Raw genomic sequence first — 25531 nt, forward strand, 5'->3', positions numbered from 1 at the left:
TTTCTAATTCTGCTATATCTTTTTTGAGATACGGCAACCAGAACTGAACAAGGTGAGGTTGCATCAAGGAGCGATGCAGAGGCATTATAATATTCTTGGTCTTATTTTACATCCCTTTCCTTATAATTCCTATCATCCTGTTTGCTTTTTTGGCTTCTGCTGTACACCGGGTAGAAGATTTCAGCTTATTGTCTACAATAACACCTAGATCTTTTTCTTGAGTGCTGACTCCTAAGGTGGACCCTAGCATCGGGTGACTATGATGAAGATCAAACCCCTATAGTGCGGCATCTCCATGTCCCCCTCCCCCTCCTACCCCTATAGTCTAGCACCTCCCTGTCCTCTCCCCTCCCCTTCCCCCTGCTCCCTTATGGTCCAGTATCTCCCCTTCCCCCCTTATGATTTAGCAACTCTGTGTCCCCATCTCCCCCAAACCCTTATACTCCAGCAGCTCCGTGTCCCCTCTGTCCGTAGTCCAGCAGCTCCGTGCCTCCCCGCCCCCAAAAAAGTGCAGCCTCAGCTTTCTGGGTGGCATCTGGGAGGGGAGAATGCAGGCAGCAGAAAACAGCCTGGCACAGTAGAGGCTTCTCCACTAACTGTAGCACCGTGGCTCCTTCCTGGGCTGTGCAGGCAGCAAACCGCGCTTAGCAGAGTTTTCAATTTGATTTGCTGCCTGCACTGCCCAGGAAGAAGCTGCAGCGCTAGGATTAGTGTAGCCATGTTTCCTCTGCCAGGCTGTTTCCTGCTGCCTGCGCTGTCCTCTCCCAGTCACTGCAGTTTCGCGACACACTGGTTGAGAACCACTGGTCTACAGTGCTCTGTACCCTTGCATCAGTTCTCTGTGCACTGCCGCAGTCTGTGCTATACTGGGCACTGGGTATGAGCTTGTTCTGCATTTTGCTATGGTGGAATACTGTATTCATGTTTGTGTGTGTAAGGAAAGCTCACTCTGCTGCATTCTGCTGTGGTTGGACATTGTGTTCATGTATGTGTGTGTTTGAGGAAACCCTTCTCTGCTGCATTCTGCTGTGGTGGGACATTGTGTATGTGTGTGTGTGTGTATGTGTGTGTGTGTGTGAGGAAAGCTCATCCTTCTACATCACATAACACCTCTTTTAAGGGATGAACATTGGCTACCTGTTCCATTTAGAATGTTATAAAAATGACTTCTCCTAGTCGATCTCTATAATACAAGAGGGAAATTTCAAACTTTAATTGAATAACAATTCCATTAACTTGGAAAGTTTGAATAAATAGTTTGCAGGTGTCTCTCACGATAACAAATATTTAAACAAAATGGAACCTCAAATCTCCCGATAGAGGAAAAATACAGATGCATCAAAACCCCTCTATCACTTTGGGAGTCCGTTTATATAATTGGTTCCAGCAAAGAGAAAAAGGGAAAAACCAATCAGTCGCAAAAACTACTACTACTACTAATAGCATTTGTATAGCGCTACCAGAAGCATGCAGTGCTGAACACTTGACATAGAGAGACAGTCCCTGCTCAAAGAGCTTACAATCTAGGTAGAACAGATAGACAAGACATAGAACGGGCAAGGGAATTAATGGGTAAAGAGGAGGAGGGCAAATGAGTAGTGGTTAGGAGCCAAAGGCAGTAGTGAAAAGGTGGGCTTTCAGCATAGATTTAAAAATAGGAAGAGATGGAGCTAGACGTATGGGTTCGGGAAGACGGTTTCAGGCATAAGGTGCTGCGAGACAAAAAGAACAAAGTATGGAGTTCACAGTGGAGGAGAAGGGGGACGACAAGAGAGATTTGTATTCGGAAGCGGACAGGGAGCCAGTGAAGTGATTTGAGGAGAGGGCTAGTGTGGGCAATGTGGAAACTTAAACATATAAAACCTTTCTTCCTGAGAGAAATATTCTGTAACTTGATACAATCAATGGTAATCAGCCACGCAGATTACTGCAATGGAATATATGCAGGATGTAAAGAACAACTTATGAAGAAACTCCAGACAGCCCAAAACACAGCAGCCAGGCTGATATTCGGTAAAACACGCTTCAAAAGTGCCAAACCCCTCCGAGAAAAACTGCACTGGCTCCCAATCAAGGAACGTATCACCTTTAAAATCTGCACCTTGGTCCACAAGATTATCCACGGTGTAGTCCCAGGATATATGGTAGACCTGATCGATCTACCAACCAGAAACAGAACCAAAGCATCACATACCTACTTGAATCTCCACTACCCGAGTTGCAAAGGACTCAGATACAAATTAACTCATGCATCCAACTTCTCCTACATAGGCACACAATTGTGGAATGCACTGCCAAAGTCTGTGAAAACAATCTACGACCATCTAAACTTCAGGAGATCATTAAAGACCTACTTATTCAGAAAAGCATTCCCCACTGACATAAATTAGATGCATCAACTCTGCAAAACAGCAAAACCTTAGACTGTACTGGACACTATGAGGCTTATTTTCAAAGCACTTAGCCTCCCAAAGTTCCATAGAAACCTATGGAACTTAGCCTCCCAAAGTGCTTTGAAAATATGCCTCTATATATTCCTTCCTATCCTTAATCCCTATGTACCTGAATATACCAACCTACCCGACCTAACATCAAATTGTATTTGTTTCCATACCGGACTTGGCGATCGCCTTTACGGTACTATGTAAGCCACATTGAGCCTGCAAATAGGTGGGAAAATGTGGGATACAAATGTAATAAATAAATAAATAAATAACGATTCTGGCGGAAAATAAGTCGTGCTGCAGAATTCTGGACAGATTGGAGAGGAGAGAGATGGTTGAGTGGAAGACCAGTGAGAAGTAAATTACAGTAGTCCAAGCGAGAAGTAACAAGGGTGTGGATAAGGGTTTTGGTGGCGTGTTCAGAAAGGAAGGGGCGAATTTTGCTAATGTTGAAGATAAAGAAGTGACAGGTTTTGGCGATTTGTTGAATATGATCAGAGAAGGAGAGAGAGGAATCGAAGATGACGCCAAGGTTGCGAGCCGAGGAGACAGGGAGGATATGAGAGCCATTAACAGAGATAGAGAAAGGGGGAATAGGGGAGGTGGGTTTAGGGGGAAAAATGAGAAGTTCGGTTTTAGCCATGTTTAATTTGAGATGGCGTTGAGAAATCCAGGCAGCAATGTCAGACAAGCAGGCAGAGATTTTGTCCTGGATTAAGGTTGAGATTTCAGGGGTGGAGATGTAGATTTGAGAGTCATCAGCGTAAAGATGGTAGTGAAAGCCATGGGAAGCGATTAGGGCACCGAGAGAAGAAGTATAGATGGAGAAAAGGAGTGGGCCAAGGACAGAACCCTGAGGCACACCAACTGAAAGCGGGAGGGAAGTTGAAGAGGATCCACCATAGTGAACACTGAAAGTACGGAGTGAGAGGTAAGTGAGAAAATCGAGTAATTTAAAAAAAAACCCTTATCTCCTTGCTAATTACCTAATGAGGGACACCAGACATCAAACACCAAATGGAGTTTGACTCTATTAATTACTTGAGTTTGATTCAGTCTAATGTAGTTTGATGTCTGGTGCCCTCATTAGCACAAGACCATTAATTCAGAAAATGGAAAACTGACCATTTTCTGGCTGCATAGAAATGGCCTTAGCGTGCGAGAAAGACCAGCATAAGGGCTAAGGTCACTTTCTATGTAAAAGACCTCTAAGTATTTAAGAAAATCAGCAACTATTGTGAGGGTTGGCGATTTTTCAGTAGAACCTGTCATAGTTCTGCAGTGAAGGCTGGAAAATACTCACTGACATTGCTGTAACCTCAGCCCTGTGCCTTCCTTTTGAAAGTTTATCAGTGCAGCATTTTTGCCTTTTTTGGGGGAATCCTGGCACTAGACCTGCCCAGAGGATTATTTCAGATTTGCATTTTGTTTTGGGGAGGCTCAGACTGGGGGCAGGGGTAGGGGGAACGTGAGACTTGCTTTGTATGTCAGCTGAAGTTTGATTTTGGCTGGCTTTGTCCTGGGGAATCAGTAACGCCTACAATGTAGTGAGCCCTATATGTGTCTGTCTGCATATCTTTTGTGTGTGTGTGTGTGTGTGTGTGTGTGTGTGTGTGTGTGTGTTTAGAGACTTTCTGAGCACTGGCCTTACTTGTTTCTTTCTGATTCTAAATATTACACAAAAGGTACCTGTATCATCTGTTCATGTAGTAGCTTATTGAAATCGGTGCTCCCTCTGCATCTGCAGAATTTACCGCTCCCCCCCCCCCCCCCGCCACTCATCACCCCCCTCCCCCACCTGGCTCTGCTTATAGAGGAAGAGACACATTTGGATGTGAGCAATGTAGAGCTGAGCAACGGTGGTCTTGTGTTTTTAGTGCCAATTATATTGTTGTATTAATTTGCCCTAATGGCATTTCACACTCTAAACCTGGTTATTCGTTTTCTGATCTGATCTGGATTACAAAAAAAACCTAACAAAACAGAGTAGTTGATATTATCATGTACTTAATCCTTCCCTCATTCCCCAAGCAACAAGCCCATTGCTTGGGGAGGGGGGGATCATTAGAAGAAAAGCAGGAGGAGGATCTAGGGTTTCTGCCTCCCCTCCCCTCCTTTAGCGACTGTGTGGTGCCTCATCGTATGAATATTCATCGCTGCTAAGTGCTGTCACACGGTGGCTGCTGCTGCTGCAGGAGTGGGAGTGTTTCCAGGCTCCTGACGCCCACTCGGCCTCTTTCTGAAAGCACTCCAGATACTTTCCTATCCCTCCCCCAGCCCTTAGCAGGCTGCAGGCACCTCACCCTCCTGCTGCCTTCCTCTGTTTAAAGCCAGGACCCCCAAGGAAAGGAGAGAGCACCTGCAGGGGGTAGAGAGTGCATTTAATTTAAGGTTAGAGCGGTTAGATGACACCCTTAGATGACACAGGGACTGTAAGGAAGCCTGAACTCCTTTCACCATCAGAGCTTGTTACATGACCAGCACAAGGCAGTGAGATTAGGTGGCTAGGGTTTTAATCCCAGTTTAAACCAGGAAAGTTCCCTACGACCCTGACTTGTCTTATATAGATGGGAGAAGGGATCAGCCCTTCAGTTGGAACAGTGGGGGTTAAACATACTGGAACTGTACAAGGCTCTGTGTCGAGCACATACCATCACTACTGGTGGATCGAAAAAATCCTTCAATCTGCAGGTGGTTGGAAAGGATTTTTTTTTTCACTTCTCCTTGATATCTTTTCCTTAGGCAGGAAGCTCCTTCCAGTTCTGCAGACTTTCATATCTAAATAATCCATGAAGGTAGTACAGAGGGAAAGATTTCATTATCCCTCCTCCTAGTCTTGCTTGCTAGCCTGTAACTCCTGTACTGGGGACTGTGAGAGGAGCAGGAATTGTATCCTTAACATTAAGGAATAGCATTTTTATAATAAAAGAACCAGCGTGTGTGTGTATCTGTTTTTTTTTTTTTTTAAAGAGTTTCACAAGATGCCTCTGTGCTTTTACTTACAGTAGGGAAGCTGGCTAATTCAGCTAATATTTTACACTTTAACCTAAGAAGATAAAATACCAGTGGAATATGATCAGGAATTAATACGTGCACAAACGAAGAACAGGGCTTGGGGGTGATATTATCTGATATGTTAATGTGGCCAAACAGGTAGAAAAGGCACAACAAAAGCCAGAAGGATGCTTGAGTGCAAAGGGAAAGAAATAGCCCAAAGGAAAAAGGAGGTGGTGAGACCTCATTTAGAACACTGTGTACAATTCTGGAGACCACACCTTCAAAAATATATAAACAGGATGGGCAGCTACTAACATGGTCAGTGGTCTTTGTCATGAAGTGTATGGGGACAAACTTAAAGATCTCAATATGTATACTTTGGAAGAAAGGTGGGAGAGGGGAGATATGATAGAGATGTTTAAATACCTGTGTGGCATAAATGCACAGGAGGTGAGTCATTTGAAAGGAAGCGCTGGAATGAGAGGGCAAGGTGAAAGTGGATAGACTGAGGAGTAATCTTAAGGAACACTTCTATAGGGAAAGGGTGATGGATTCATAGAATGGCCTCCCAGTGCAGGTGGTGGAGAGGAAAGCTGAAGGCTGTATCTGACTCAAGAAAGCATGAGACAAACACATAGGATCTCTGAGAGGAAGGAATAGTAGATGGTAGAAGGACTGACTGGATAGGCCATATGGTCCTTATCTTCTGTCATTTTTTATATTTCTGTGTGTGTGAGATAGAGAGGGCAAACTTTATAGAGATCAAGAAAGCAAGATATTTAAAACCAGAATGCATAAGACGATGGGGGTGACTTGCCCTGAGGTCACAGTATCAGGATTGCTAATTAAGACCAAGGAGCAGTGGTGGCCCTACCATTAGGCCACCTGAGGCACTGGCTTCAGGCATTACTCTTCTGAGGCAGCATTACCCCCGCCCTTCCTTCCCCAGCTCCCTTCCTCGAACATAACATTTCTTTTCTTGTTTTTTTAAAAGGTGGTGGCAACAGTGGCAGCAGCAATTCCCGTAGGCTGCCTTGCCAGCAGTCCAGGCCCCTTCTCTCTATTGCAGCCTGCCTCTCTGATGTAACTTCCTGTTTCCTTGGAAGCAGGCCACGGAAGGGGTCGGGACCAGCGGCAGGGCAACCTGTGGGGATCACTGCCTCAGCCTTTGCCTTTTGAAAATAGAGAAAAGGTAAATTTGGGGAAGGGGGTTGGGGAAGGAAGGGAGGAGATGTCAAATCATGGCAGGGGCAGTGGAAGAGGAACTGGGGTGGCAAAGAAGGAGCCAGGGCGGCAGCTCATTGCTTGCCTCAGGTGGCAGATTGTCTTGAGCCGCCCCTGCCAAGGAGAATAAAGTGGCATATCAGTAGACATGTCTGGGTTTAAGGGTCACACAGATACCTTTTTTCCATGCAAAGCTTCATTTATTTTTATTTAGTAGCGTTTGATTTCACGCCTCCCCATGATCATCCGAGATGAGTTACAGTATTCAAACAGCACACAACTATCCATTCCCAACCTTCAAACCAAGATTAAGAAGATATGATCCCTTTAAATGGTGGTAATGTGTAGCCACAGCTGTACTACTGATCACTGTAAAGGTATAACATGCTCATTTTCACTGCCTGACTTAGAAAAGAGATGACAACAGAATCATCACCCCCCATGGCCCCTGACCATCAGTGTTCATTCAGCTGCTGTACCCTGATTCATACTAGGGCACTATGGACTGCCTGCTTTTGCAAGTATTGCTGTTTCCACATGTCCTGGGGTGTCTCAAGGTTAAGGTGTTTTCACATGTTTATTCATTGGTCTAATTCATGCAACCAGGGTGAGACTGAACTGTGTTTTTCTTTAAATTATATTTTATTGAAATACCAGACCAGTCCAGACGGATGGGTTATATCCATCTACCAGCTGATCGAGACAGAGAAAAAATAGTTCTCATGATTCTCCCCCTTAAGGGTATCGTATAGCCTGGAATGTTCAGTATTTTCTCTGTCTCCAGACGGATGATGGATAAACCATGCAGCTCCTTTGTGGTGCTTTCAGCCAGCTCCTGTCCCAGTTCAAGCGGGGAGTCAGGTGAGCAGGGGGTTTCCTCTCGGAGTATTTTAGCTCCTTTAATTACAGCATCAAGAATGAAGCTGGGTGAAATCTGGTGGTGCCGGTTCCCTCCCCCCACCTTCACTCCCCCATTTTTAGAACATAAGATCAGCCATACTGGATCAGACCAATGGTTCATCTAGCCTAGTATCCTGCTTCCAGCAGGGGCCAATTCAGGTCACAACTACCTGACAGAATCCCAAATAGTAGCAAGATTCATGCTGCTGAACCCAGGGACAAGCAGTGGCTTTCCACATGTCTATTTCAATAGCAGACTATGGACTTTTTCTCCAGGAACTTGTCCAAACCTTTTTTAAACCCAGATACACTAACCACTGTTACTGCATCCTCTGGCATCGAGTTCCAGAGCTTAACTATTTGTTGAGTGAAAAAATATTTCCCCTTGTTTGTTTTAAAAGTAGTACTAGATAACTAGTAGAAACTTCCTTGAATGTCCCATAGTCTTTGTACTTTCTGAAAGAGTAAAAAATCTATTTACTTTTATCCGTTCTACACCACTAAATATTTTGTAGACCTCTATCATATCCCCCCTCAGCCGTCTCTTTTCCAAGCTGAAGAATCCTAACCTCTTAAGCCTTTCCTCATATGAGAGGAGTTCCATCCCCTTTTATCATTTTGGTCACCTTTCTTTGAACCTATTCTAATTCTGCTATATTTTTTAAAGATATAGTGACCAGAATTACACACAATACTCAAGGTGTGGTTATATCATGGAGTGATGCAGAGGCATTATAATATTCTTTGTCTTATTTTCTATCCCTTACCTAATAATTCCTAGCATCCTGTTTGCTTTTTTGGCCACTGCCATACACTAGACAGAAGATTTCAGTGTATTGTCTACGATGACACCTAGATCTTTTTCTTGGGTGCCGACTCCTAAGGTGGATCTTAGCATCAAGTAGCTGTAATTTGGATTATTCTTCTTAATGTGCATCACTTTGCAATTGTCCACATTACATTTCATTTGCCATTTGGATGCTTAGTCTTCCAACTTCCTAAGGTCTTCCTGGAATTTTTCACAATCCACATGCGTTCTAACAACTCTGAATAGTTTTGTGCCATCTACAGATTTAATCACCTCACTTGCAGTTCCCATTTTCAGATCATTAATAAATATGTTAAATAGCACCAGTCCCAGTACAGATCCTTGGGGCACTCCACTATTCACCCTCCTCCATTGAGAGAATTGGCCATTTAACCCTACCGTCTGTTTTTTTTTATCCATCAACCAATTCTGAATCCACAACAGAACATGACTCTAATTTTCTCATGATTCTCTCATTAGGGACTTTGTCAAATGCTTTCTGAGAATCTAGATACACTTTTATCCACGCTTTTCTTGAGGCAGTATACAAATTGCTATACTTCTTATATGAGTTGACCGGCTTTCTGGCAACAGGTATTTGGTTCAGCGATCCTTTTCTCAACTGGTAAGTGCTGGTTCTGAGCCCTTTTTTTCATATTTGAAAGTCAGTGGTTGGGGCGAAGTGTGTGACTTGAGTCAGATCCTTACTTACTCTCTCCTTGGTCGGTGACAGGTTTCAGCTGCTGCCTCAGAGCACCGGTTCCAGTTCAGCTTCAGTCTTCCTTCCTGCGCTTCTCTGTCAGTCTTGGTGTATTTGGGCTATCTATTGAAGAGCTCTGGTAGTGACTTAATTTGGGCTTTGCTGGGCAAGTCTCAGTTCAGGTAAGGCTGCTTTGGCACCCTTTTTTAGCTCCTGCTTCTCAAGCCCATTTGCAGCTTCAAGCAATTATGGCACTATCAGTTGAGGCGGAGAAGTTTTCTGCCTTACTCTTGGTGTCATCATTCTGCACGATTCATGCTGGCTTTGGCCTGCAGCACTAGGCTTTTCTCCTGACTGCCTAGTTTCAGGTATTTTTAACAGGACATCGTTCTGCAGCGTGTTCTTTCGGAAGGTAGGTTTTATTTGATGCCCAGAACAGTTTATCACAGTAGGCAGACTTGGTTCTCTTTGGCATGGACAGCTTCCTTCTCAAACAGGTTTTTGTGGTATTGAGCTAAGGGGTATTCCATTTCCTTTGACATGACGTGTAGTCAGTTTCAGCTCTAGAATCCATGTCTTTTTGCCACGTTATGGAGGAAAATCTTTCTATTTTTTGGCTCCTTCACTGCCCTCTGGCCCGAGGATGCACTGAATTCAGCTGCCTTGAATGCACCCTTTGGGCTGCCTTTATGCCACAGAGGTTTTTTCCTCAGTTGGCCTACTCTCCTATTTATTTTAAAATTTTTGGTGGTTTCTGCATTTCACACAGTGCTTTCATGTCTATCAGCTATGCCCTTCTTCGCTGGGGATACCTTAACTTCATATACATTTAGTCTGTGCCATTTCTTCTGGGCCTGCTTCTGCGGTTCCATTCATTGGTGGATCTGCAGTTTTGCTTGGGACCCTATGAAAATGGCCTGCATTTCCTTCTGAGTGGCACCTCTACTGTTCTTTCTGCAAGACATGACACTCTGGCGTCATCTTAATGACGCTTCTTGCCTCCCTTATCACATGGCTCAGCCTCTGGATTTGGACACAGCTCTGTCTTTGTCTCTGGGGCTCAGTTCCAGTCTGGACAGGTGGTATGACTCTGTCTCTGTTGCTGAGACTACTCCATCTTCCCATTGTGGCTCTTCTCTGTCTCTGGAATGTGCCTGTATTGGTACAAGTGAAACACCTTGAACTACTACTGAAAAAGGTGTGAGCAAAATCTAAATAAATACGTACTACATGGTTCTTTTTTCAAGGTAGAGCCTTACTCCATCTATGCATGTCAGTTCAGTCTTTGAATCTAGAGTGCAACTCTGTTTTATTTTATTATTTATTTAGATTTTGTTCAAATCTTTTTCAGTAGTAGCTCAAGGTGAGTTACATTCAGGTACACTGGGTATTTCCTTGTCCCTGGAGGGCTCACATTCTAAGTTTGTATCTGAGGCAATAGAGGGTTAAGTGACTTGCCCAAGATCACAAGGAGCAGCATTGGGATTTGAACCTGCCACCTCTAGATGCCAAGACCAGTGCTCTAACCACTCTTCCACTCCGTCGTCAGATTATGGACTGCGGGTCCATCTCTGAATGTGGAGCACGCCTACATCTTTGATTATGAATCACAGATCCATCTCTGACTGGGGATCACAACTCCCTCTCTGAAGATGGAGACCAGTTCTATCTTTGGATGTAGAGCCCAACTCTATCGCTGGATGTAGAGCACAGCTCTTTCACTGGATGTAGATAGCAGCTTTATTGCTGGATGTAGAACGCTGCTCCATCTCTGGATGTAGAGTGCTCTTCCATTGCTGAGTGTAGAGTGAAGCTCCATTTCTGGGTATAGAGTGCAGCTTCATCTCTAGATACTACTACTACTATTTAGCATTTCTGTAGCGCTACAAAGCATACGCAGCGCTGCACAAACATAGAAGAAAGACAGTCCCTGCTCAAAGAGCTTACAATCTAGTAGACAAAAAGTAAAGCAAACAAATCAATTAATGTGTAGAGGAAAGAGGAGAGGAGGGTAGGTGAAGGCGAGTGGATACAAGTGGTTACGAGTCAAAAGCAATGTTAAAGAGGTGGGCTTTCAATCTAGATTTAAAGATGGTCGAGGATGGGGTAAGACATAGGGGCTCAGGAAGTCTATTCCAGGCATAGGGCGCAGCAAGACAGAAGGAGCGAAGTCTGGAGTTGGCAGTAGCGGAGAAGGGAACAGATAAGAAGAATTTATCCAGGGAACGGAGTGCACGGGAAGGGGTGTAGGGAAGGACGAGTGTTGTGGAGCATAGTTTATTTGTTCATTTATTTATTCAAGACTTGATATACTAATGAAACTGATGGACAGATCACAGGGGTTTACAAACAAAACAAGAAGCTTAGAAAAGAACTACAAAATGCAATAGGAAAGAAACCATGCACACAAGGGAACTAATTAAAATAGCATCCACATTCGGAGCTAACATTTATACCTGCCGTCTCTCAGGTACCCGCACCCGAGAGGGCTGCCTCACTGGAGTATGCATTTTGAAAAGCCACGCCTTTTGAAGTGCCCTAAATTTTTTTTAATTACCTTGGTTGCATATAGTCAAAGGCAATGAATTCCAAAGTTGTGGAGCAACAAATAAAAAAGCACTATGACGTGATCTCTAGTTGGGCAGAGCGTTGTCCTGGTAGTACCACACGGTGATTGTTAATAGATCGCAAGACACGTGCTGAAGAGTACAGTACGGTCAATGAAGAAACATGCAAGGGTGTACCCTGTCAAAAAGCTTTGAAAGCCAGAAACAGCATTTTGAATTGAATGCAGTAAACAGTGGTGATCTTTCAGAGTGACAAGACATGATCAAATTTCCATCGATGGCAGAGGAGACAAATAGCTGTATTCTGCAATGTTTGTAATTTTTTGAGAAGTGAATTGGAAATCCCTAAATAAATGATATTTGCAATAATCCAAATGGGACATAAAAAGGGAAGGATTAGAGAGTGAAATGAATCGTGATCGAATAAAGAACGGACTGATCTCAACTGGCACAAAAGAAAAAACTGGGATTTACATAAAGCAGAGATTTGAGGCTCAAAAGAAAGACTAGAATCAAGGAGTACGCCTAGATAGCGAAAACTAGTGACGGGAGAAATCAAGGTGTCAAATTGCAGGAGCAGAGCAGTTGGAATAGAGAGATAACTGGTCAGTAACAGGCCACCGTCTTGTCATGGTTTAGCACAGGATGGTGCTCTGTGAGCCACCTTGCCACCTCTGGATGCAGTATGCAGCTCCACCTCTGGATATAGAGCTCAATGTCATCTCTGGAGGTTGAGCACTTTTCTATCTCGGCATATAGACCACCTTTCCATCTTTACATGTAGAATGCATTTTTTAATCCATATATTTTTATTGAAAGAAAACCTTGAATACAAACTTCTTGGAACCAGGCTGAAATATCTGTCTGTTGGACCCCACTACATCTCTGAATGTGGGCTTGCTCTGTTGCTGCATGTATGGCTTTGCTCCTTCTCTGAATCTGGAGTGCTGCTCCATCTCTAAATGGAGAATGCAACTCCGTCTCTGATTTTGGTATGCATTTCCATCTCTAAATGTGGAATATAATGCACAACTACTTCTTGGGATGTTGGGCACGTCCCCATATCTGGAAATCTGGCTCACCCTCCTCTCTGTTTGCATATCACAGTTTCATCTCTGTCTGCAGGGAAACATAGATACATAGAAAAGTTTAGGCAGATAAAAACCATATGGTCTATCCAGTCTGCCCATCCATGCCATCTGCTCTCTCTATCACTCCCTTAGAGATCCTATGTACTTGTCCCAAGCTCTCTTGAATTCAGATATTGTTTTCATCTCCAACAACAGGAAGCAGTTCCACAAATTCACCATTCTTTCCATGAAGAAGTTTTTCCTCGGGTTTCATCTGAGTTTATCCACTTTCATCTTTATCCTATGCCCCTCATTATTGAAAGAGACTCGACTCTTGTGCATTTATGCCGCGTAGGTATTTAAATGTCTCTGTCATATCTCCTCTCTCTTGTCTTTCTTCCAAAGTATGCATATTGAGATCTTTAAGTCTGTCCCATGCATTTTATGATGAAGACCACTGACCATTTTAGTAGCCACCCTCTGGATTGACTCTATCCTGTTTATATCTTTTTGAAGGTGCAGTCTCCAGAATTGTACATAATATTTTGAATAAGGTCTCACTAGTCTTATACAGGAGCATCATCACCTTCTTTTTCCTAGTGACCATTCCTCTCCTTGTGCACCCAAGCATCCTTCAGACTCTTCAGCCAACCAATAAACTTGGGGCCGAAACCCATAACACTCAAAACCTCCCATAAGTAGGGCCACTCAACCCTATCAAATGCTTTTTCAGCAGCTGTTGTTAGAAGGGTGAATGGAATCCCCTGTTCCCCTGCCTCCCAGAGAAGACTTAATGTATGCCTGATATTATCAGCTACCTGGCGCTTTGGTACAAATCCTGATTGGTCAGTGTGGACAAGCTGAGGGAGCACCCTGCACATTCTGTCAGCCATAATCTTTGCCAAAATCTTGACGTTGATATTAAGCAGAGAAATCGGCCGGTAGGAACCATACACCATGGGATCCTTCCCTGGTTTTAAGATTACTGAGATTCCCGCCTCATGCATACTGGGGGGGAGTGACCCACCTGCAAAGCACAAATTACCCACCCTCCGAAGCAGAGGGGCCAGTTCCACAGAATAGATCTTGTAGAACTTTGCGGTATACCCATCTAATCCCGGGGACTTCCCCCCCTTAAGTCCTTTGATCACTCCCAGAATCTCCTCGACCGTTATTAGGGCCTCCAGACCATCCTTCTCAGCTTCCTCTAAGCTCCTCAACCCACCTCTATTTAAATAATCATGAATCTTGGACAATGAGGCCTCCTCTCCTCTAGCATACAGATTAGTGTAGAACTACACAAACTGGTCTCTAATCTCCCTGTCTTTATAGTACAAGACATCTCTCGGCCCTTTAATTTTTGTTATGGTGTGCTGCATACGGCACTTTTTAAGGTGCCGGGCCAACATTCTTCCCGCCTTATTGCTGAATTCATAGAATCTCTGTTGAATTAACCTCCTCTGAAATTCCATTTGATCTATCTTCAATTTTTGCAGCTCTAGGCAGCAGGCCAGCAGTTGATATAGTACCTCAGAGCCTCCTCTTTCCTTATGTCTAGACTCCAAATGTGCCAATTTAACACAAAGCCCAAATTTCTTTGTGTTTCTCTCTCTCTTACGCCTCGCTCCCCACTTAACTAGATGCCCTTGAATTACCGCCTTGAGGGCATCCCAAAGGATGCCCTCAGACACTTCCCTGGTATCGTTAATTGCAATATAATTTTTAATCACCTCCCGAATTTCCTGGCAAATCTTTGTATCCCCTAGCACCAATTCATTCAGCCTCCAAAATGTTTGAAGTGTCTCTCCATGCAAACCCCTTAAGTTAACCAACACTGGGGCATGATCAGAAGCATGGATTCTCCCAATCTCTGCCTCCTGTACCTGATCCCACAGGGTTCAATCACACCAAATCGCATCTCTTCTTGTGTAAATCTGCTGCGCGTAGGAATAGAAGGAGTACGTACGCTGGCCCAGGTGCTGAAGTCTCCAAACATCAAGGAGATCATGATCCTTATCAAATGCAATAACTTCTTCCTATGAGCTAGGGCCGCTCTCGCCCTCTCCCTTGAGCGATCCAAGGAAATCAAAGTTAAATTAAAATCCCCCTCCCCCCCCCCCCCCCCAGAATCACCCTCCCTGATACAAAATGTAAAAGATTCTCCCTTAATCTCTCAAAAAATTCCCACTGCCCTGCGTTTGGAGCAAATATATAAACAAAAGTAACCGGTTCATCATACAAGCACCCCTTGACCACCAAACACCGCCCATTAACATCCAGAAATGTGCTCTCTTTGGAAAAGGATATCCTTGATCTTATATAGTTCGCTAAGCCTCCCGTTTTCCCCCCTCTTGGGTCAGTATGTGTATAACATTCACCGTACTCCTTGTGGTGTATCAGTGACATGTCTTGCTTCCTCACATGAGTTTCTTGGAGCATAACCACGTCCCAATTGAGATGTCGCAACTCTCGAAAAATAATACTTCTTTTCCCTGGGTCATTCAGACCGTTAACATTCCATGATCCTACCCACAACCCCTCCCTACCACCCTTCCCCTCCCCTCCACCCCTACCTCCCTTCCTTCCCCCTCCCCCCTCCCTCCCTTTATTCCCAGTCCACTGGCTACAGTTAGAACCCGCCAGTGAGCTCCCTGAGGAAGTGCGCCACTGCCAGAGGATAGCACACCTTTTAATACCTAATACTCATCCTGACCTCCAATTATTGCATAATATACCCACACTGTATTAATCATCTCACACTTCCACACTCTCACATTGCAATCCTTCTCCACACAAGCAAAAAGACATCAAACCTCCCCCATCCTTAGGTCAATCTGTCCCATCTCTCCTGCTAGATGTCATGAAACTATACAGGATCACTGTATCACAAAATAGTTCAAAATCCCAGATTACTCAGGTAGTATCATTTGTCTCCAGCCGCGACCCTCTGCCTCCACCACCATGAGCGTCTGCCACGCTGATTTCAAATTGATGGGCGACCCTTGAACCCAGCTTGTCGCAGCCGACGCAGGAAGGTCCGAGCGACCCATCTCTGAAAGGGCCTTCCAAGCCTCCGCTGTAGTTTGAACTCTGCGCACCTGGGTACCCACAGTAAATTGCAGTCCAAAGGGGAATAACCACCTGTACCTCAAACCCTTTTGCTGTAGGTAGGTAGTGACCTCCCGCATTTCTTTCCGGCACTGTAAAGTTGCCTTGGCTAGGTCCTGGAAGACCTTGATTTTGCAGTTATTCCATTCCACTTCGCCTATGGTTATCGCTTTTCTTCACACTATAATCATGGAAGCACGCGATGATATCCCTAGGCAGGGAATCTCTCTGGGGCCCCAGGCTTCTATGAACCCTATCTAGAGTAATGGATACTCTCTCCTCCTCTTCTGATGCGTTTTCTCCAGCTTTGAGGATGAGAGCACTAATGTCCTTTATCACCTGTTTACAGTCTTTATAGGAAGCCTCCTCTGGTACCCCCTTAAAGTGTAGATTGCAGTGCCTGGACCTGTTCTCCAGTTCCTCCAGGGCCATTTGCAGCTCCATTCTGCTCTTATGTTCTATTTTCAGCTCTGATTACAGCTTTTGCAAATCTTCTGCGACGCCATCCTTGCGTTCCTCCGTCTGCTGTAAGTGGGTCCCAATCTCCCAGACCTCCACCCGCAGCTCCAAAACCGCCGCCTGGATGTCGTTCCTAACCGCGGTCATTTCCACCTTCAATTCTTTGAACCATCAAGCGACATCTTGCTTAGTCAACTCCACGTCGTTCTCCATAGGCTCCACGTGGTCAGGGTCTGAGTCAGATTCCATCTCCGTCATATTGGAATGGAGAACCGCCGCCTTCTGCTGGGCACTTGAGCTGCTGGCTCTCTTCGCAGTCGTAAATTTAAATTTATCTAGTTTTTTCCACACTGCCATCCCTCCTACAAGCCAGAATTTCACAGTGTAGGTTTTCAGTCGAAAATATCTGGTTTTTCAACAATTTCTACTCCCACTCCAGTAGAGCTAGGGAATTAGGCTGCCATTTCTCAGCAGTGATGTCACTTCCTCCCAGTTAAGCCATTTTATCCATGTAAATAGCTTTGCATATTGACCCCACAGAACAACAGAAGCAGGTAAGGAAGTAGGGAAAATCTACCATGGAATCAGAGACACTTTAAGCAGCAGACAGAGCATAGATGTGCAATAAATGAACAAAATTACTGGCCAACATGAATTTAGCAAAGACAACTCTTTCCTTACCAATCTGCTAGATTTTTTTGAAGGTGTTAATAATCATGTGAATAAGGGTGAGCCAGCTGATGTGGTGTATCTGGATTTTCTAACAGCATCTGACAAAATCCCTCATGAAACATAAATTTAAAAAAAACATGGGATAAGATGCAGTGCATTATTGTGTCTTCGTTACTGATTAAAAGAGGTGATAAAGAGCAGGTCAGTTTTTTTCTGATGGAGAAGGGTAAATAGGTGAGTGCTCCAGTGATCAGCAGTAGGACCAGTGCTTTGCAGCATATTTTTAAACGATCTGAAAGAGGGAGCAATGGATGAGGTGGTCAGATGACAAAATATTATTCAAAGTTGTTAAATCACAAACAGATTGTGAGGCGTTGCAAGAGAACCTTGGGGAACTGGTTGGCAGATGAAATTCAGTATGGACAAGTGTAAATGATGCATACAGGGAAAAATAATCCCAACTATAGGTACAAAGTGCTCTACGTTACATTAGAAGTCACCGGTCAGTAAAAAGATCTTAGAGCCCTTGTGGATAATGTTGAAATCCTCTGCTCAGTGTGCAGCAGCAATTTGAAAACAAACAGGTTAGGAATTATTTGAAAAGGAATGTGGGATAAAACTGAAAATATGGTAGAAGTTATGTCTGTATTAATCCATGTCACCACCACACTTTGAGTACTGTATGCAGTTCTGGTTACCCCATCTCAAAAAAAGATATAGCAGAACTAGAAAAGAGCAAACAAAAATGATAAAGAGGATGAGACATCTCCACAATGAAGAAAGGCTACACAGGTTAAGGCTCTTCAGCTTGTGAGAAGAGAAGCGGTTTGATAAAGATCTATAAAATTGTGAACAAGATGGAACAGATAAATAGGAAATGGTTGTTTACCTTTTCAAATAATAGTAGGCCCAGGGGCGCTACATGTAACTATAATAAGTAGCAGATTTAAATTCTACTCAGCTCACAATCAGTCTGTGGAATTTGTTGCTGAAAGAAGTGATCAACGCATCTAGTGTAGCTGGGATTAAAAATGGTTTAGATCTTAGCGGAGTAGCTTAGAGAATGACACGGGGATGGGGACCCGCAGTAAACCGTGGTAAATCTGCAGTAAAAGTTATTGTTTACCAAGGTTTATCGCAGGTGCAGGAGCAAAACCTTTTCCGCCCCGCAGGAGTGGTAAAAAGCCTTGCTCCCGTGGAAGAAAATAAAAACTGCAATTACTGCAGGTCCGGCATCTCTTCCTCCCCTCCCTTCCCTTCCTCCCCATCATGATGCAAGGAGATTCCCCATAGGTCTGCTCTGGGGCCTTCCTTCCTCTGCTGACTCCCGCCTTCTGATGCAATTTCCTGTTTTGCAAAACAGGAAGTTACAGCAGAAAAGCTGGGTTTGAGGAGATGCATGGTTGGGCTGCTGTGCTCCGGGGTTCTGCTGCTGTTCCTCAGCGCCACTTCATCCTCTGCTGGCTCTGGTCATGGATGCAGTCTTCTGAGGGAGGAGACAGTTTTTTTTTAAATTCTTGTTCTGTATTGGTTGTGATTTATAAAATGAATGTTGTACAGAATATTGTTGCTTTTTATACTTTAATAAAATTATTTAAATATAAAATCCTAACTTTGAGGCTTCTGCGGATGGGATCAGAGAGAAGCTTGAGGGGACAGGGACAAAGTCTGCGGGGAAAGGAACGGGGACAGAGCTCGTGGGGACAGGGCGGGGATGGGGCTGGAACAGGGACAGTATCCACAGGGATGGGGCGGGGATGGGGGCAGAGCTCATGGGGACGGGAAAAAAGTTTGTCCCCGTGTCGTTCTCTAGAGTAGCCTAATGGTTAATGCAGTGGCCTGAAAGCTGGGGAAGGAGAGGGGGGGGGGGGGACTTGACCAGGTCAGGTTCAATTCCCACAGCAGTTCTTTGTGACTCTGGGCAAGTCACTTAACCCTCCATTGCCCCAGGTACCAAATTGTAAACCACTTTGATTGCAACCACAGAAAGGCAGTGTATCAAATCCTTTCCCCTTTCCTTTCCTTAATCAACTAATATTATCCATTTAGACATGGGAAAAAGCTGCTGCTTATCCCTGGGCATGAGCAACAAGGAATGGATCTGAGCTGCAGTACCCTACAGGGAACTTATGACTAGCTGCTGTTGGAGGCAGGATGCTGGACTCAGTGGACCTATGTTCTGACCCACATGGCACAGTATATGTTCTTATGAATTCTAAGTGGTTTAGAAAAAAAATATGAACAGAATTGGAGCAGAAAAAAACTTGAGTGAGCAGAGATTTACTTTTAATTTTACTCAAATAACAGCTCAATTGAAATAGCTGGGCAGTTGAAAAACTTCCAAGGCCCTTACCCTCAACATCCACACATAAGTGCTGGTAATTTATAACCTCACCATGCAGATGGCGCTTACATTTAGGCACAGAAGGGCCTTTTTTATCAAGCTGCGCTAGCGGCACCTGGTGCGGTAGTGCTGACAAAGCACATTTAATTTGAATGGGCTCTGTCAGCATTGCTGTGCAGGAACCGCTAGCATGACTCGGTAAAAGAAGTGAATTTGAAGTAATTTAGCTGAAATAAATCAGTCAGAAATTAGTTTAAATTCTCTCCAAGAAAACAGGAAACAGAGGTTGCTTATGTGCTTAATGCTACAGCCATTAATGTTATTTTACCACAGGCCTCATTTTGTGTTATGGGGTCTTGTGCTAGCACACACTGGTAAATCTAGCTGAGAGCAAGGAAATATTTCTTCACAGAAATAGTAATCTGGTACATGGAACAGCCTCCCAAAAGAAGTTGGTTGGAACAAATCAGTAACATACTTCAAGAGAGCATGGGGATAGGCACAGAGGTCCTCCGGTGGTGAGAATCGGGCTGACTTTAATGTTGAATGATTGTGGTTTTTTGCACCTGGCCACACTTTTCTGCCCTATTTTGATTTCTGACTGAGTTATGCTAATGAGATCATACAGTAAGTTTCTGCATATAGCCCCTCATCCTTCTTCATCCCCTATGGGCTATCTCTGGGCGGGAAAACAAGGGGTAAAGCTAGGGTCTGTGGTATTGCAGCAGGGAGGGAGAATGGGCAAACTGGACAGGTGTTGTGGTCTTTATCTGCCATTATATTTGATGTTTCCTGATCTCCCAAGGTGCAGATGAAATGCCATTATTAGTCTGGAGATTTACAGATCACTTCATATTCTTGTTGAAATGATTTTTATTTCTTCCTTTCAGGTCCGACGGTGAGAATTCAAGAACAGTCAGGTCAGTAACTGCTTTGTCCTCCTTTGCTTCTCCCACCCCCTTTGCGAGCCACAGAGCTCTGTCTGCCTCCCTTGGGCTCAGTGTGAGTCTGCATATCTCCTAAGAAATCCAAGGGAAGGGTCTTCAGCTTGTCCCCTGGACAGTGAGATTAGTGTTTCGCTAATTTCAGTCTTAAACTGGAGGTGGAAAGAGAAGGAGCTTAGAAACAAAAATGTTCAGTGTCAGGATGGGGCCTTGTAGTACTGAACACGCAATCCAGATCTGATTTTAAGTATCTTTTGTGGAATTTCATGTGAGAAGATCAAATGAGACAATATTGCATTTTCAACCTTTTTTTTATGGGCAGTATGAGGGCAATTTGCAAAGCTATTTACCTTGATAAATAGTGATTGGCCTGGTTAAACTGGATGTTGGAAAATAGTCCCCTTCCTGTTTGACTAAACATTTGTCCAATCTTGCACAGGTCACACAGTTTTAGCTTTGTTTAAAAAAAATGCATTCCTGGCAGTATATTTAGGTTAAGGGAGGGAAACAGAACACATATTCCTAGGATTTTCAAAAGTACAAACTTTTATTTTGTCATTTCTTGGCTACCCATACGAAGAGTAAATATAAAGTACTCAGGCACTTCTAGTGCACACACTTTATGCTGGCTAAGTTTCCTAACTGAACTGCTTAGTTTGTTTTCTTTTGAGTATTAGCTACAAAGCAGACATAGTAAGAGGGTGATTCTGTAAGCAGGTGCCTATTTTGAGGGACCCAAAATGCACCTATTTTAAGCCTACTTTTCTTTATAAAATACTAGCATTAGTAACTGAAAATGCACCTTAAATTAAGGCACGATCACTTACACCAGTTCTATGCAAACTATACACCCCTGTTTACAAAGTTGTACTAATGTCTGCCAAAGTGAATGGGTTGTGTCGGCAGTACCACACTGCAAGTACTTGCTCCCACCACCCCTACTTTGTCCAAATTTCCACCCATGTGCACAACCACTGTTAAAGTACGTGCCATGCTAACAATGTGCATACTTCTGTGCTGGCTGGCATTTTAGAAGAGGAAATTTATGTATGTTCTTGGCATCCAATACTAGGAACCACTTTATACAAGTACCTTCTAAAAGTACTAATGTACTTTGAACCTGCATGGGCTATTTGAAAATTGCCTCTTATATATATGTTTATCAGTTTAATGAATTATCCTCTATTTTCAAATATACTTAATGGCTGCAGGAAGAAATAAAGATGAATAGAGGGGACTGGCAGGATTGTAATATTTATAAATATTACTTTTAAGTTAAGCTTCCGCTGGCCACCAATAGAGAGGATGGCTACGGTCTAGTTATTTCCATGCAGAGACATTCTTTGAAGGCAGGCAGATTCAAGTGATCCTTCCAGAGCTTTCTGGAAAGGTCTAAAGCAGTGCGCTCATATTTCTTTTGAAAATTTTGCAGTATATCAAATAAACTGAACCTGAACCTTATGAAACTTTCTACAGCCATGACCCCATTTTGTGACCACAGAAAGCACATGATGACTGAGGCAGCATACCTTGAATCCATGTTGCTGCTCCTGGCCTTCCTAAAGCATCGGCTATGATGCTGTCCTCATCCATCACCTTTCTTGGAGCCAAGTAAGCCTAAGTATAGTCTGGCCACAACCCCAGATGCAGATTTGGAACCCCATTTGGGGTCACGACCCACAGTTTGGAAATCGCTTTAAAGATTGCTGTGCCTATGGACAGGTGTTCCATGCTTCAACCCTGTAGGTTCCCTCGGTACCTTTTTGTCTGCTGGAGACATCAGCTGCCTTTTTTTTTTTTTTTTACTGTTATCCCACTCATTTTCTTGCTGATTTGCCTAATCTTCAGGCTTTAAATTTCAAAAACCACTTAGGGTATTGTTGTTGTTGTTGTTTAACATTTAGTTAAGTTTTCCATTATCTGGGTTAAAGCCTATGGACTTTTTTTTCCCTCTATTGTGGCCATTCTGACCAGTCTGTCTGGTGAAATTTTTCAGTTGCTTCTTTCTTCTAAAAAAACAGTACCAAGTTACTTACCTGTAACCGGTGTACTTCATGTACAGTGGGACAGGTCAGTCAGAACTGAGGAGTGATGCAGTGTGCTGCATATACCCAGTGACCATCTGAGATTCCCTCAGCCATATCATAAAGTAATAAGGAGGTGGGAGGATAGGTATGAAACATGTGTCCGACTGTCCAGGCTGAACACCAGCAATTTAATTTTCTCTATGGACAAACAGGAAAGTGAGTTATATTTGCAAGGGTTTTCCAGTTGCAGATTATTTCCATCTGTTACAACCTGTTGAATAGGTGTTTGTGGGAAAGAGTGATCATGGCAATTAAACATCAGACAGGTTTCATAGAATTGACTGGCTGAAAACAGTATCCCTTGGAGAAGTAAACGTATGTATAGAGCTCCAAAAAGACTGTCCTGCAGATTTCGTCAATGGATGTTGCCCCCAGATCAGCTGTCGAGGTGGTCATGGTGTACAAATTATGGGTTTTAACATGGCCTTGCAAAAATAAGCCTGCTTTGGAAATATATTCATAAAACCAATTAGCCATAATGCATTTGGTAAATGTGAATCCTAGTCTATTTGGATCAAAAGAGACAAAAAACTGAAAAGGCTCATTTTCAAAAGAGAAGGACACCCATCTTTCGACACAAATCGGAAGATGGGCGACCTTCTCACAGGGTCGCCCAAATCAGTATAATCAAAAGCCAATTTTGGGCGTCCCCAACTGCTTCCCGTCGCAGGGATGACCAAAGTTCACAGGGGCGTGTCAGAGGCGTAGGGAAGGTGGGACTTGGGCATGCCTAACACATGGATGTCCTCGCCCCATAATGGAAACAAAAGGGCGTCCCTGATGAGCACTTGGACGACTTTACCTGGTCCTGTTTTTTTTACGACCAAGGCACAAAAAGGTGCCCGAACTGACCAGATGACCACTGGAGAGAATCGAGGAACACCTCCACTTACTCACCCAGTGGTCACTAATCCCCTCCCACCCTCAAGAAAAATCTTTAAAAATATTTTTTGCCAGCCTCAAATGTCATACTCAGGTCCATCACAGCAGTATGCAGGTCCCTGGAGCAGTTTTAGTGGGTGCAGTGCACTTCAGGCAGGTGGACCCAGGCCCATCCCCCCTACCTGTTACACTTGTGGTGGTAAATGTGAGCCCTCCAAAACCCACCAGAAACCCACTGTACCCACATCTAGGTGCCCCTCCTATGGTAGTGGTGTACAGTTGTGGTAGTGGGTTTTGGGGGGGGGGGATTTGGGGGGCTCAGCACACAAGGTAAGGGAGTTATGTACCTGGGAGCAATTTATGAAGTCCACTGCAGTGCCCCCTAGGGTGCCCGGTTGGTGTCCTGGCATGTCAAGGGGACCAGTGCACTAAGAATGCTGGCTCCTCCCATGACCAAAGGGCTTGCATTTGGTCGTTTCTGAGATGGGTGTCCTTGGTTTCCATTATTGCCGAAAATCAGGAACGACCAAGTCTAAGGATGACCATCTCTAAGGACGACCTAAATTTCAGGATTCGGGCGTTCCCGACCATATTATCAAAACGAAAGATGGACGTCCATCTTGTTTCGATAATACGGGTTTTCCTGCCCCTCCACCGGGACGTTTTGCGAGAACATCCTCAGCAAAACTTGGGCATCCCTTTCGATTATGCCCCTCCTAGTGTTCTTAGTCCTGCTCAGGTAAAAGAACAATTCTCTCTTGCAATTTAATGTGTACGGAGTTTGACTCTGCCTGGTTTACATGAAGCTTTCAAAAAAAAAAGTAGGATTGATAGACTTAGTTTGTTGGAATTCCAAGACCATCATTGGAAGTTAGGGTTTGCATAGAGTACCATCCTGTTGTTGAAAAATATTGCGAGAGAGAATATGATGTTAGCTTCCTAGATGGACACCTGATTTTGGACTCCATCTCTTCCTCCCAAAATAAGCTTACATCTCTAACCATCTGCGGTTGTAAAGCGCGATTCTACACAGGTCTGTCTTGTTGATTATTCAGGATGGCCCAAAAATCGAAATCTGTGGATATTAAAGAGACTCTTCGTCAATTTTGATCTGGTGATGTTTCTCCTGAAAAGCCTCAACTGGGTCTTTCTCATAGTGGCTCAGAGGATGAGGAGGATGTGTAGCCTATTAACTTGTGGAGTATTACCCGAGAAGTTCAGCATTGTTTCAGAAATTTACTGACAGAGCTGAAAGAGATGCGTGGAGAACTTGCGATGTGCATTGGCACTATGCATAAGGATATGTGTGAACTCAGGGCTCGTTTTAAGGACCTGGAGGTACAAGCTGAAGAACAGGGAGAAGTGGTATTGGACTTACAAACAAAATATACTGCCTTGGAGTCTCAATTTGAAGATGACATTGAGAACAGGGGCCGTCGCAATAATTTACAATTTAGAGGAATACCGGATAATAACAACCAGGAGAATGTTCCGGAGGTGATTCAGGCCTTGTGTCGGCCAATATTGGGGCTTATGGAATCTGCACCCCCCATTGAACTGGAGCGGGCTCACAGGGCATTGCGCGGTCCTTCAGATAACATGCCCTGCAGCATTATTGTGTGTTTCTCGAGATATGAGGATAAGGAGGCAATTTTGCAGAAGGCACGGGCTCTTCCTTCCTTGCAATTTCAGGATGCTCTTGTTACAATCTATCAGGATTTATCAGCTTTTACCTTGGCTAAGAGGTGGGAATTCAAGCCTGTCTTGGAAACACTTCAGAAAGAACAGATTAAATATTGCTGGCTTTTACCCCTGGCTTTCAGCTTTCCATTTCAAGGATCTTTGCATAGATTCAAGAGGCCAGATGAAGCTTGGACGTTTCTGCGAGAGGCAGGATTAGCTAAAGTCTCTTCACCTGGGCCTCCTTAATGGTGGCTTCAAAGGCTAAACGCTGGGCTAGAGTGCCGAGTAAAGGGAAACGCCTCCAGCGCCACTTGGACCATAAGTCCTGAGAAACTATGACTGGTAATAGACTACTATAGGACTTGATACTTTCATCATTTGTCTGCCCTGCTCGTCATTTCTCTGTACATGGAGAGGGGAGAATTGGTTTTTCAGTTGTTTGCTGTTTGGTTTAAAAAATTAGTGACTAAGTAGTATATTTGCTGAGTTGCTTATTATATAATTTAGGAGACGTTGTTTCCTAAGTTAAGAGAGCACCATTGCTGTTAATTGAACATGTAAAATTGGATGTATAAAGTTGCAAGTATGTGAGTGTGTGAGATGTGTGAAGTATTTTTCTTTTGTGGGGAGAGGGGTTAGATA

General features: G+C 43.9%; 1 protein-coding gene across 1 annotated transcript in view; it reads left to right on the top strand.

Annotated features, from left to right (window-relative positions):
* The window catches only part of LOC115462008 (IQ motif and SEC7 domain-containing protein 2-like), an 85431-nt gene extending 63617 nt beyond the window's left edge, over positions 1-21814 (top strand). The window contains exons 2-3 of the mRNA XM_030192056.1: positions 20184-20213; positions 21670-21814. Coding sequence (XP_030047916.1) covers positions 20184-20213; positions 21670-21814 — 175 coding nt within the window. The remainder of the gene's footprint in view (positions 1-20183; positions 20214-21669) is intronic.
* The last annotated feature ends 3717 nt before the right edge of the window (positions 21815-25531 follow it).

This window comes from Microcaecilia unicolor, chromosome 2 (assembly GCF_901765095.1).
Source record: "Microcaecilia unicolor chromosome 2, aMicUni1.1, whole genome shotgun sequence".
In the NCBI taxonomy this organism is placed as follows: Eukaryota; Metazoa; Chordata; class Amphibia; order Gymnophiona; family Siphonopidae; genus Microcaecilia; species Microcaecilia unicolor.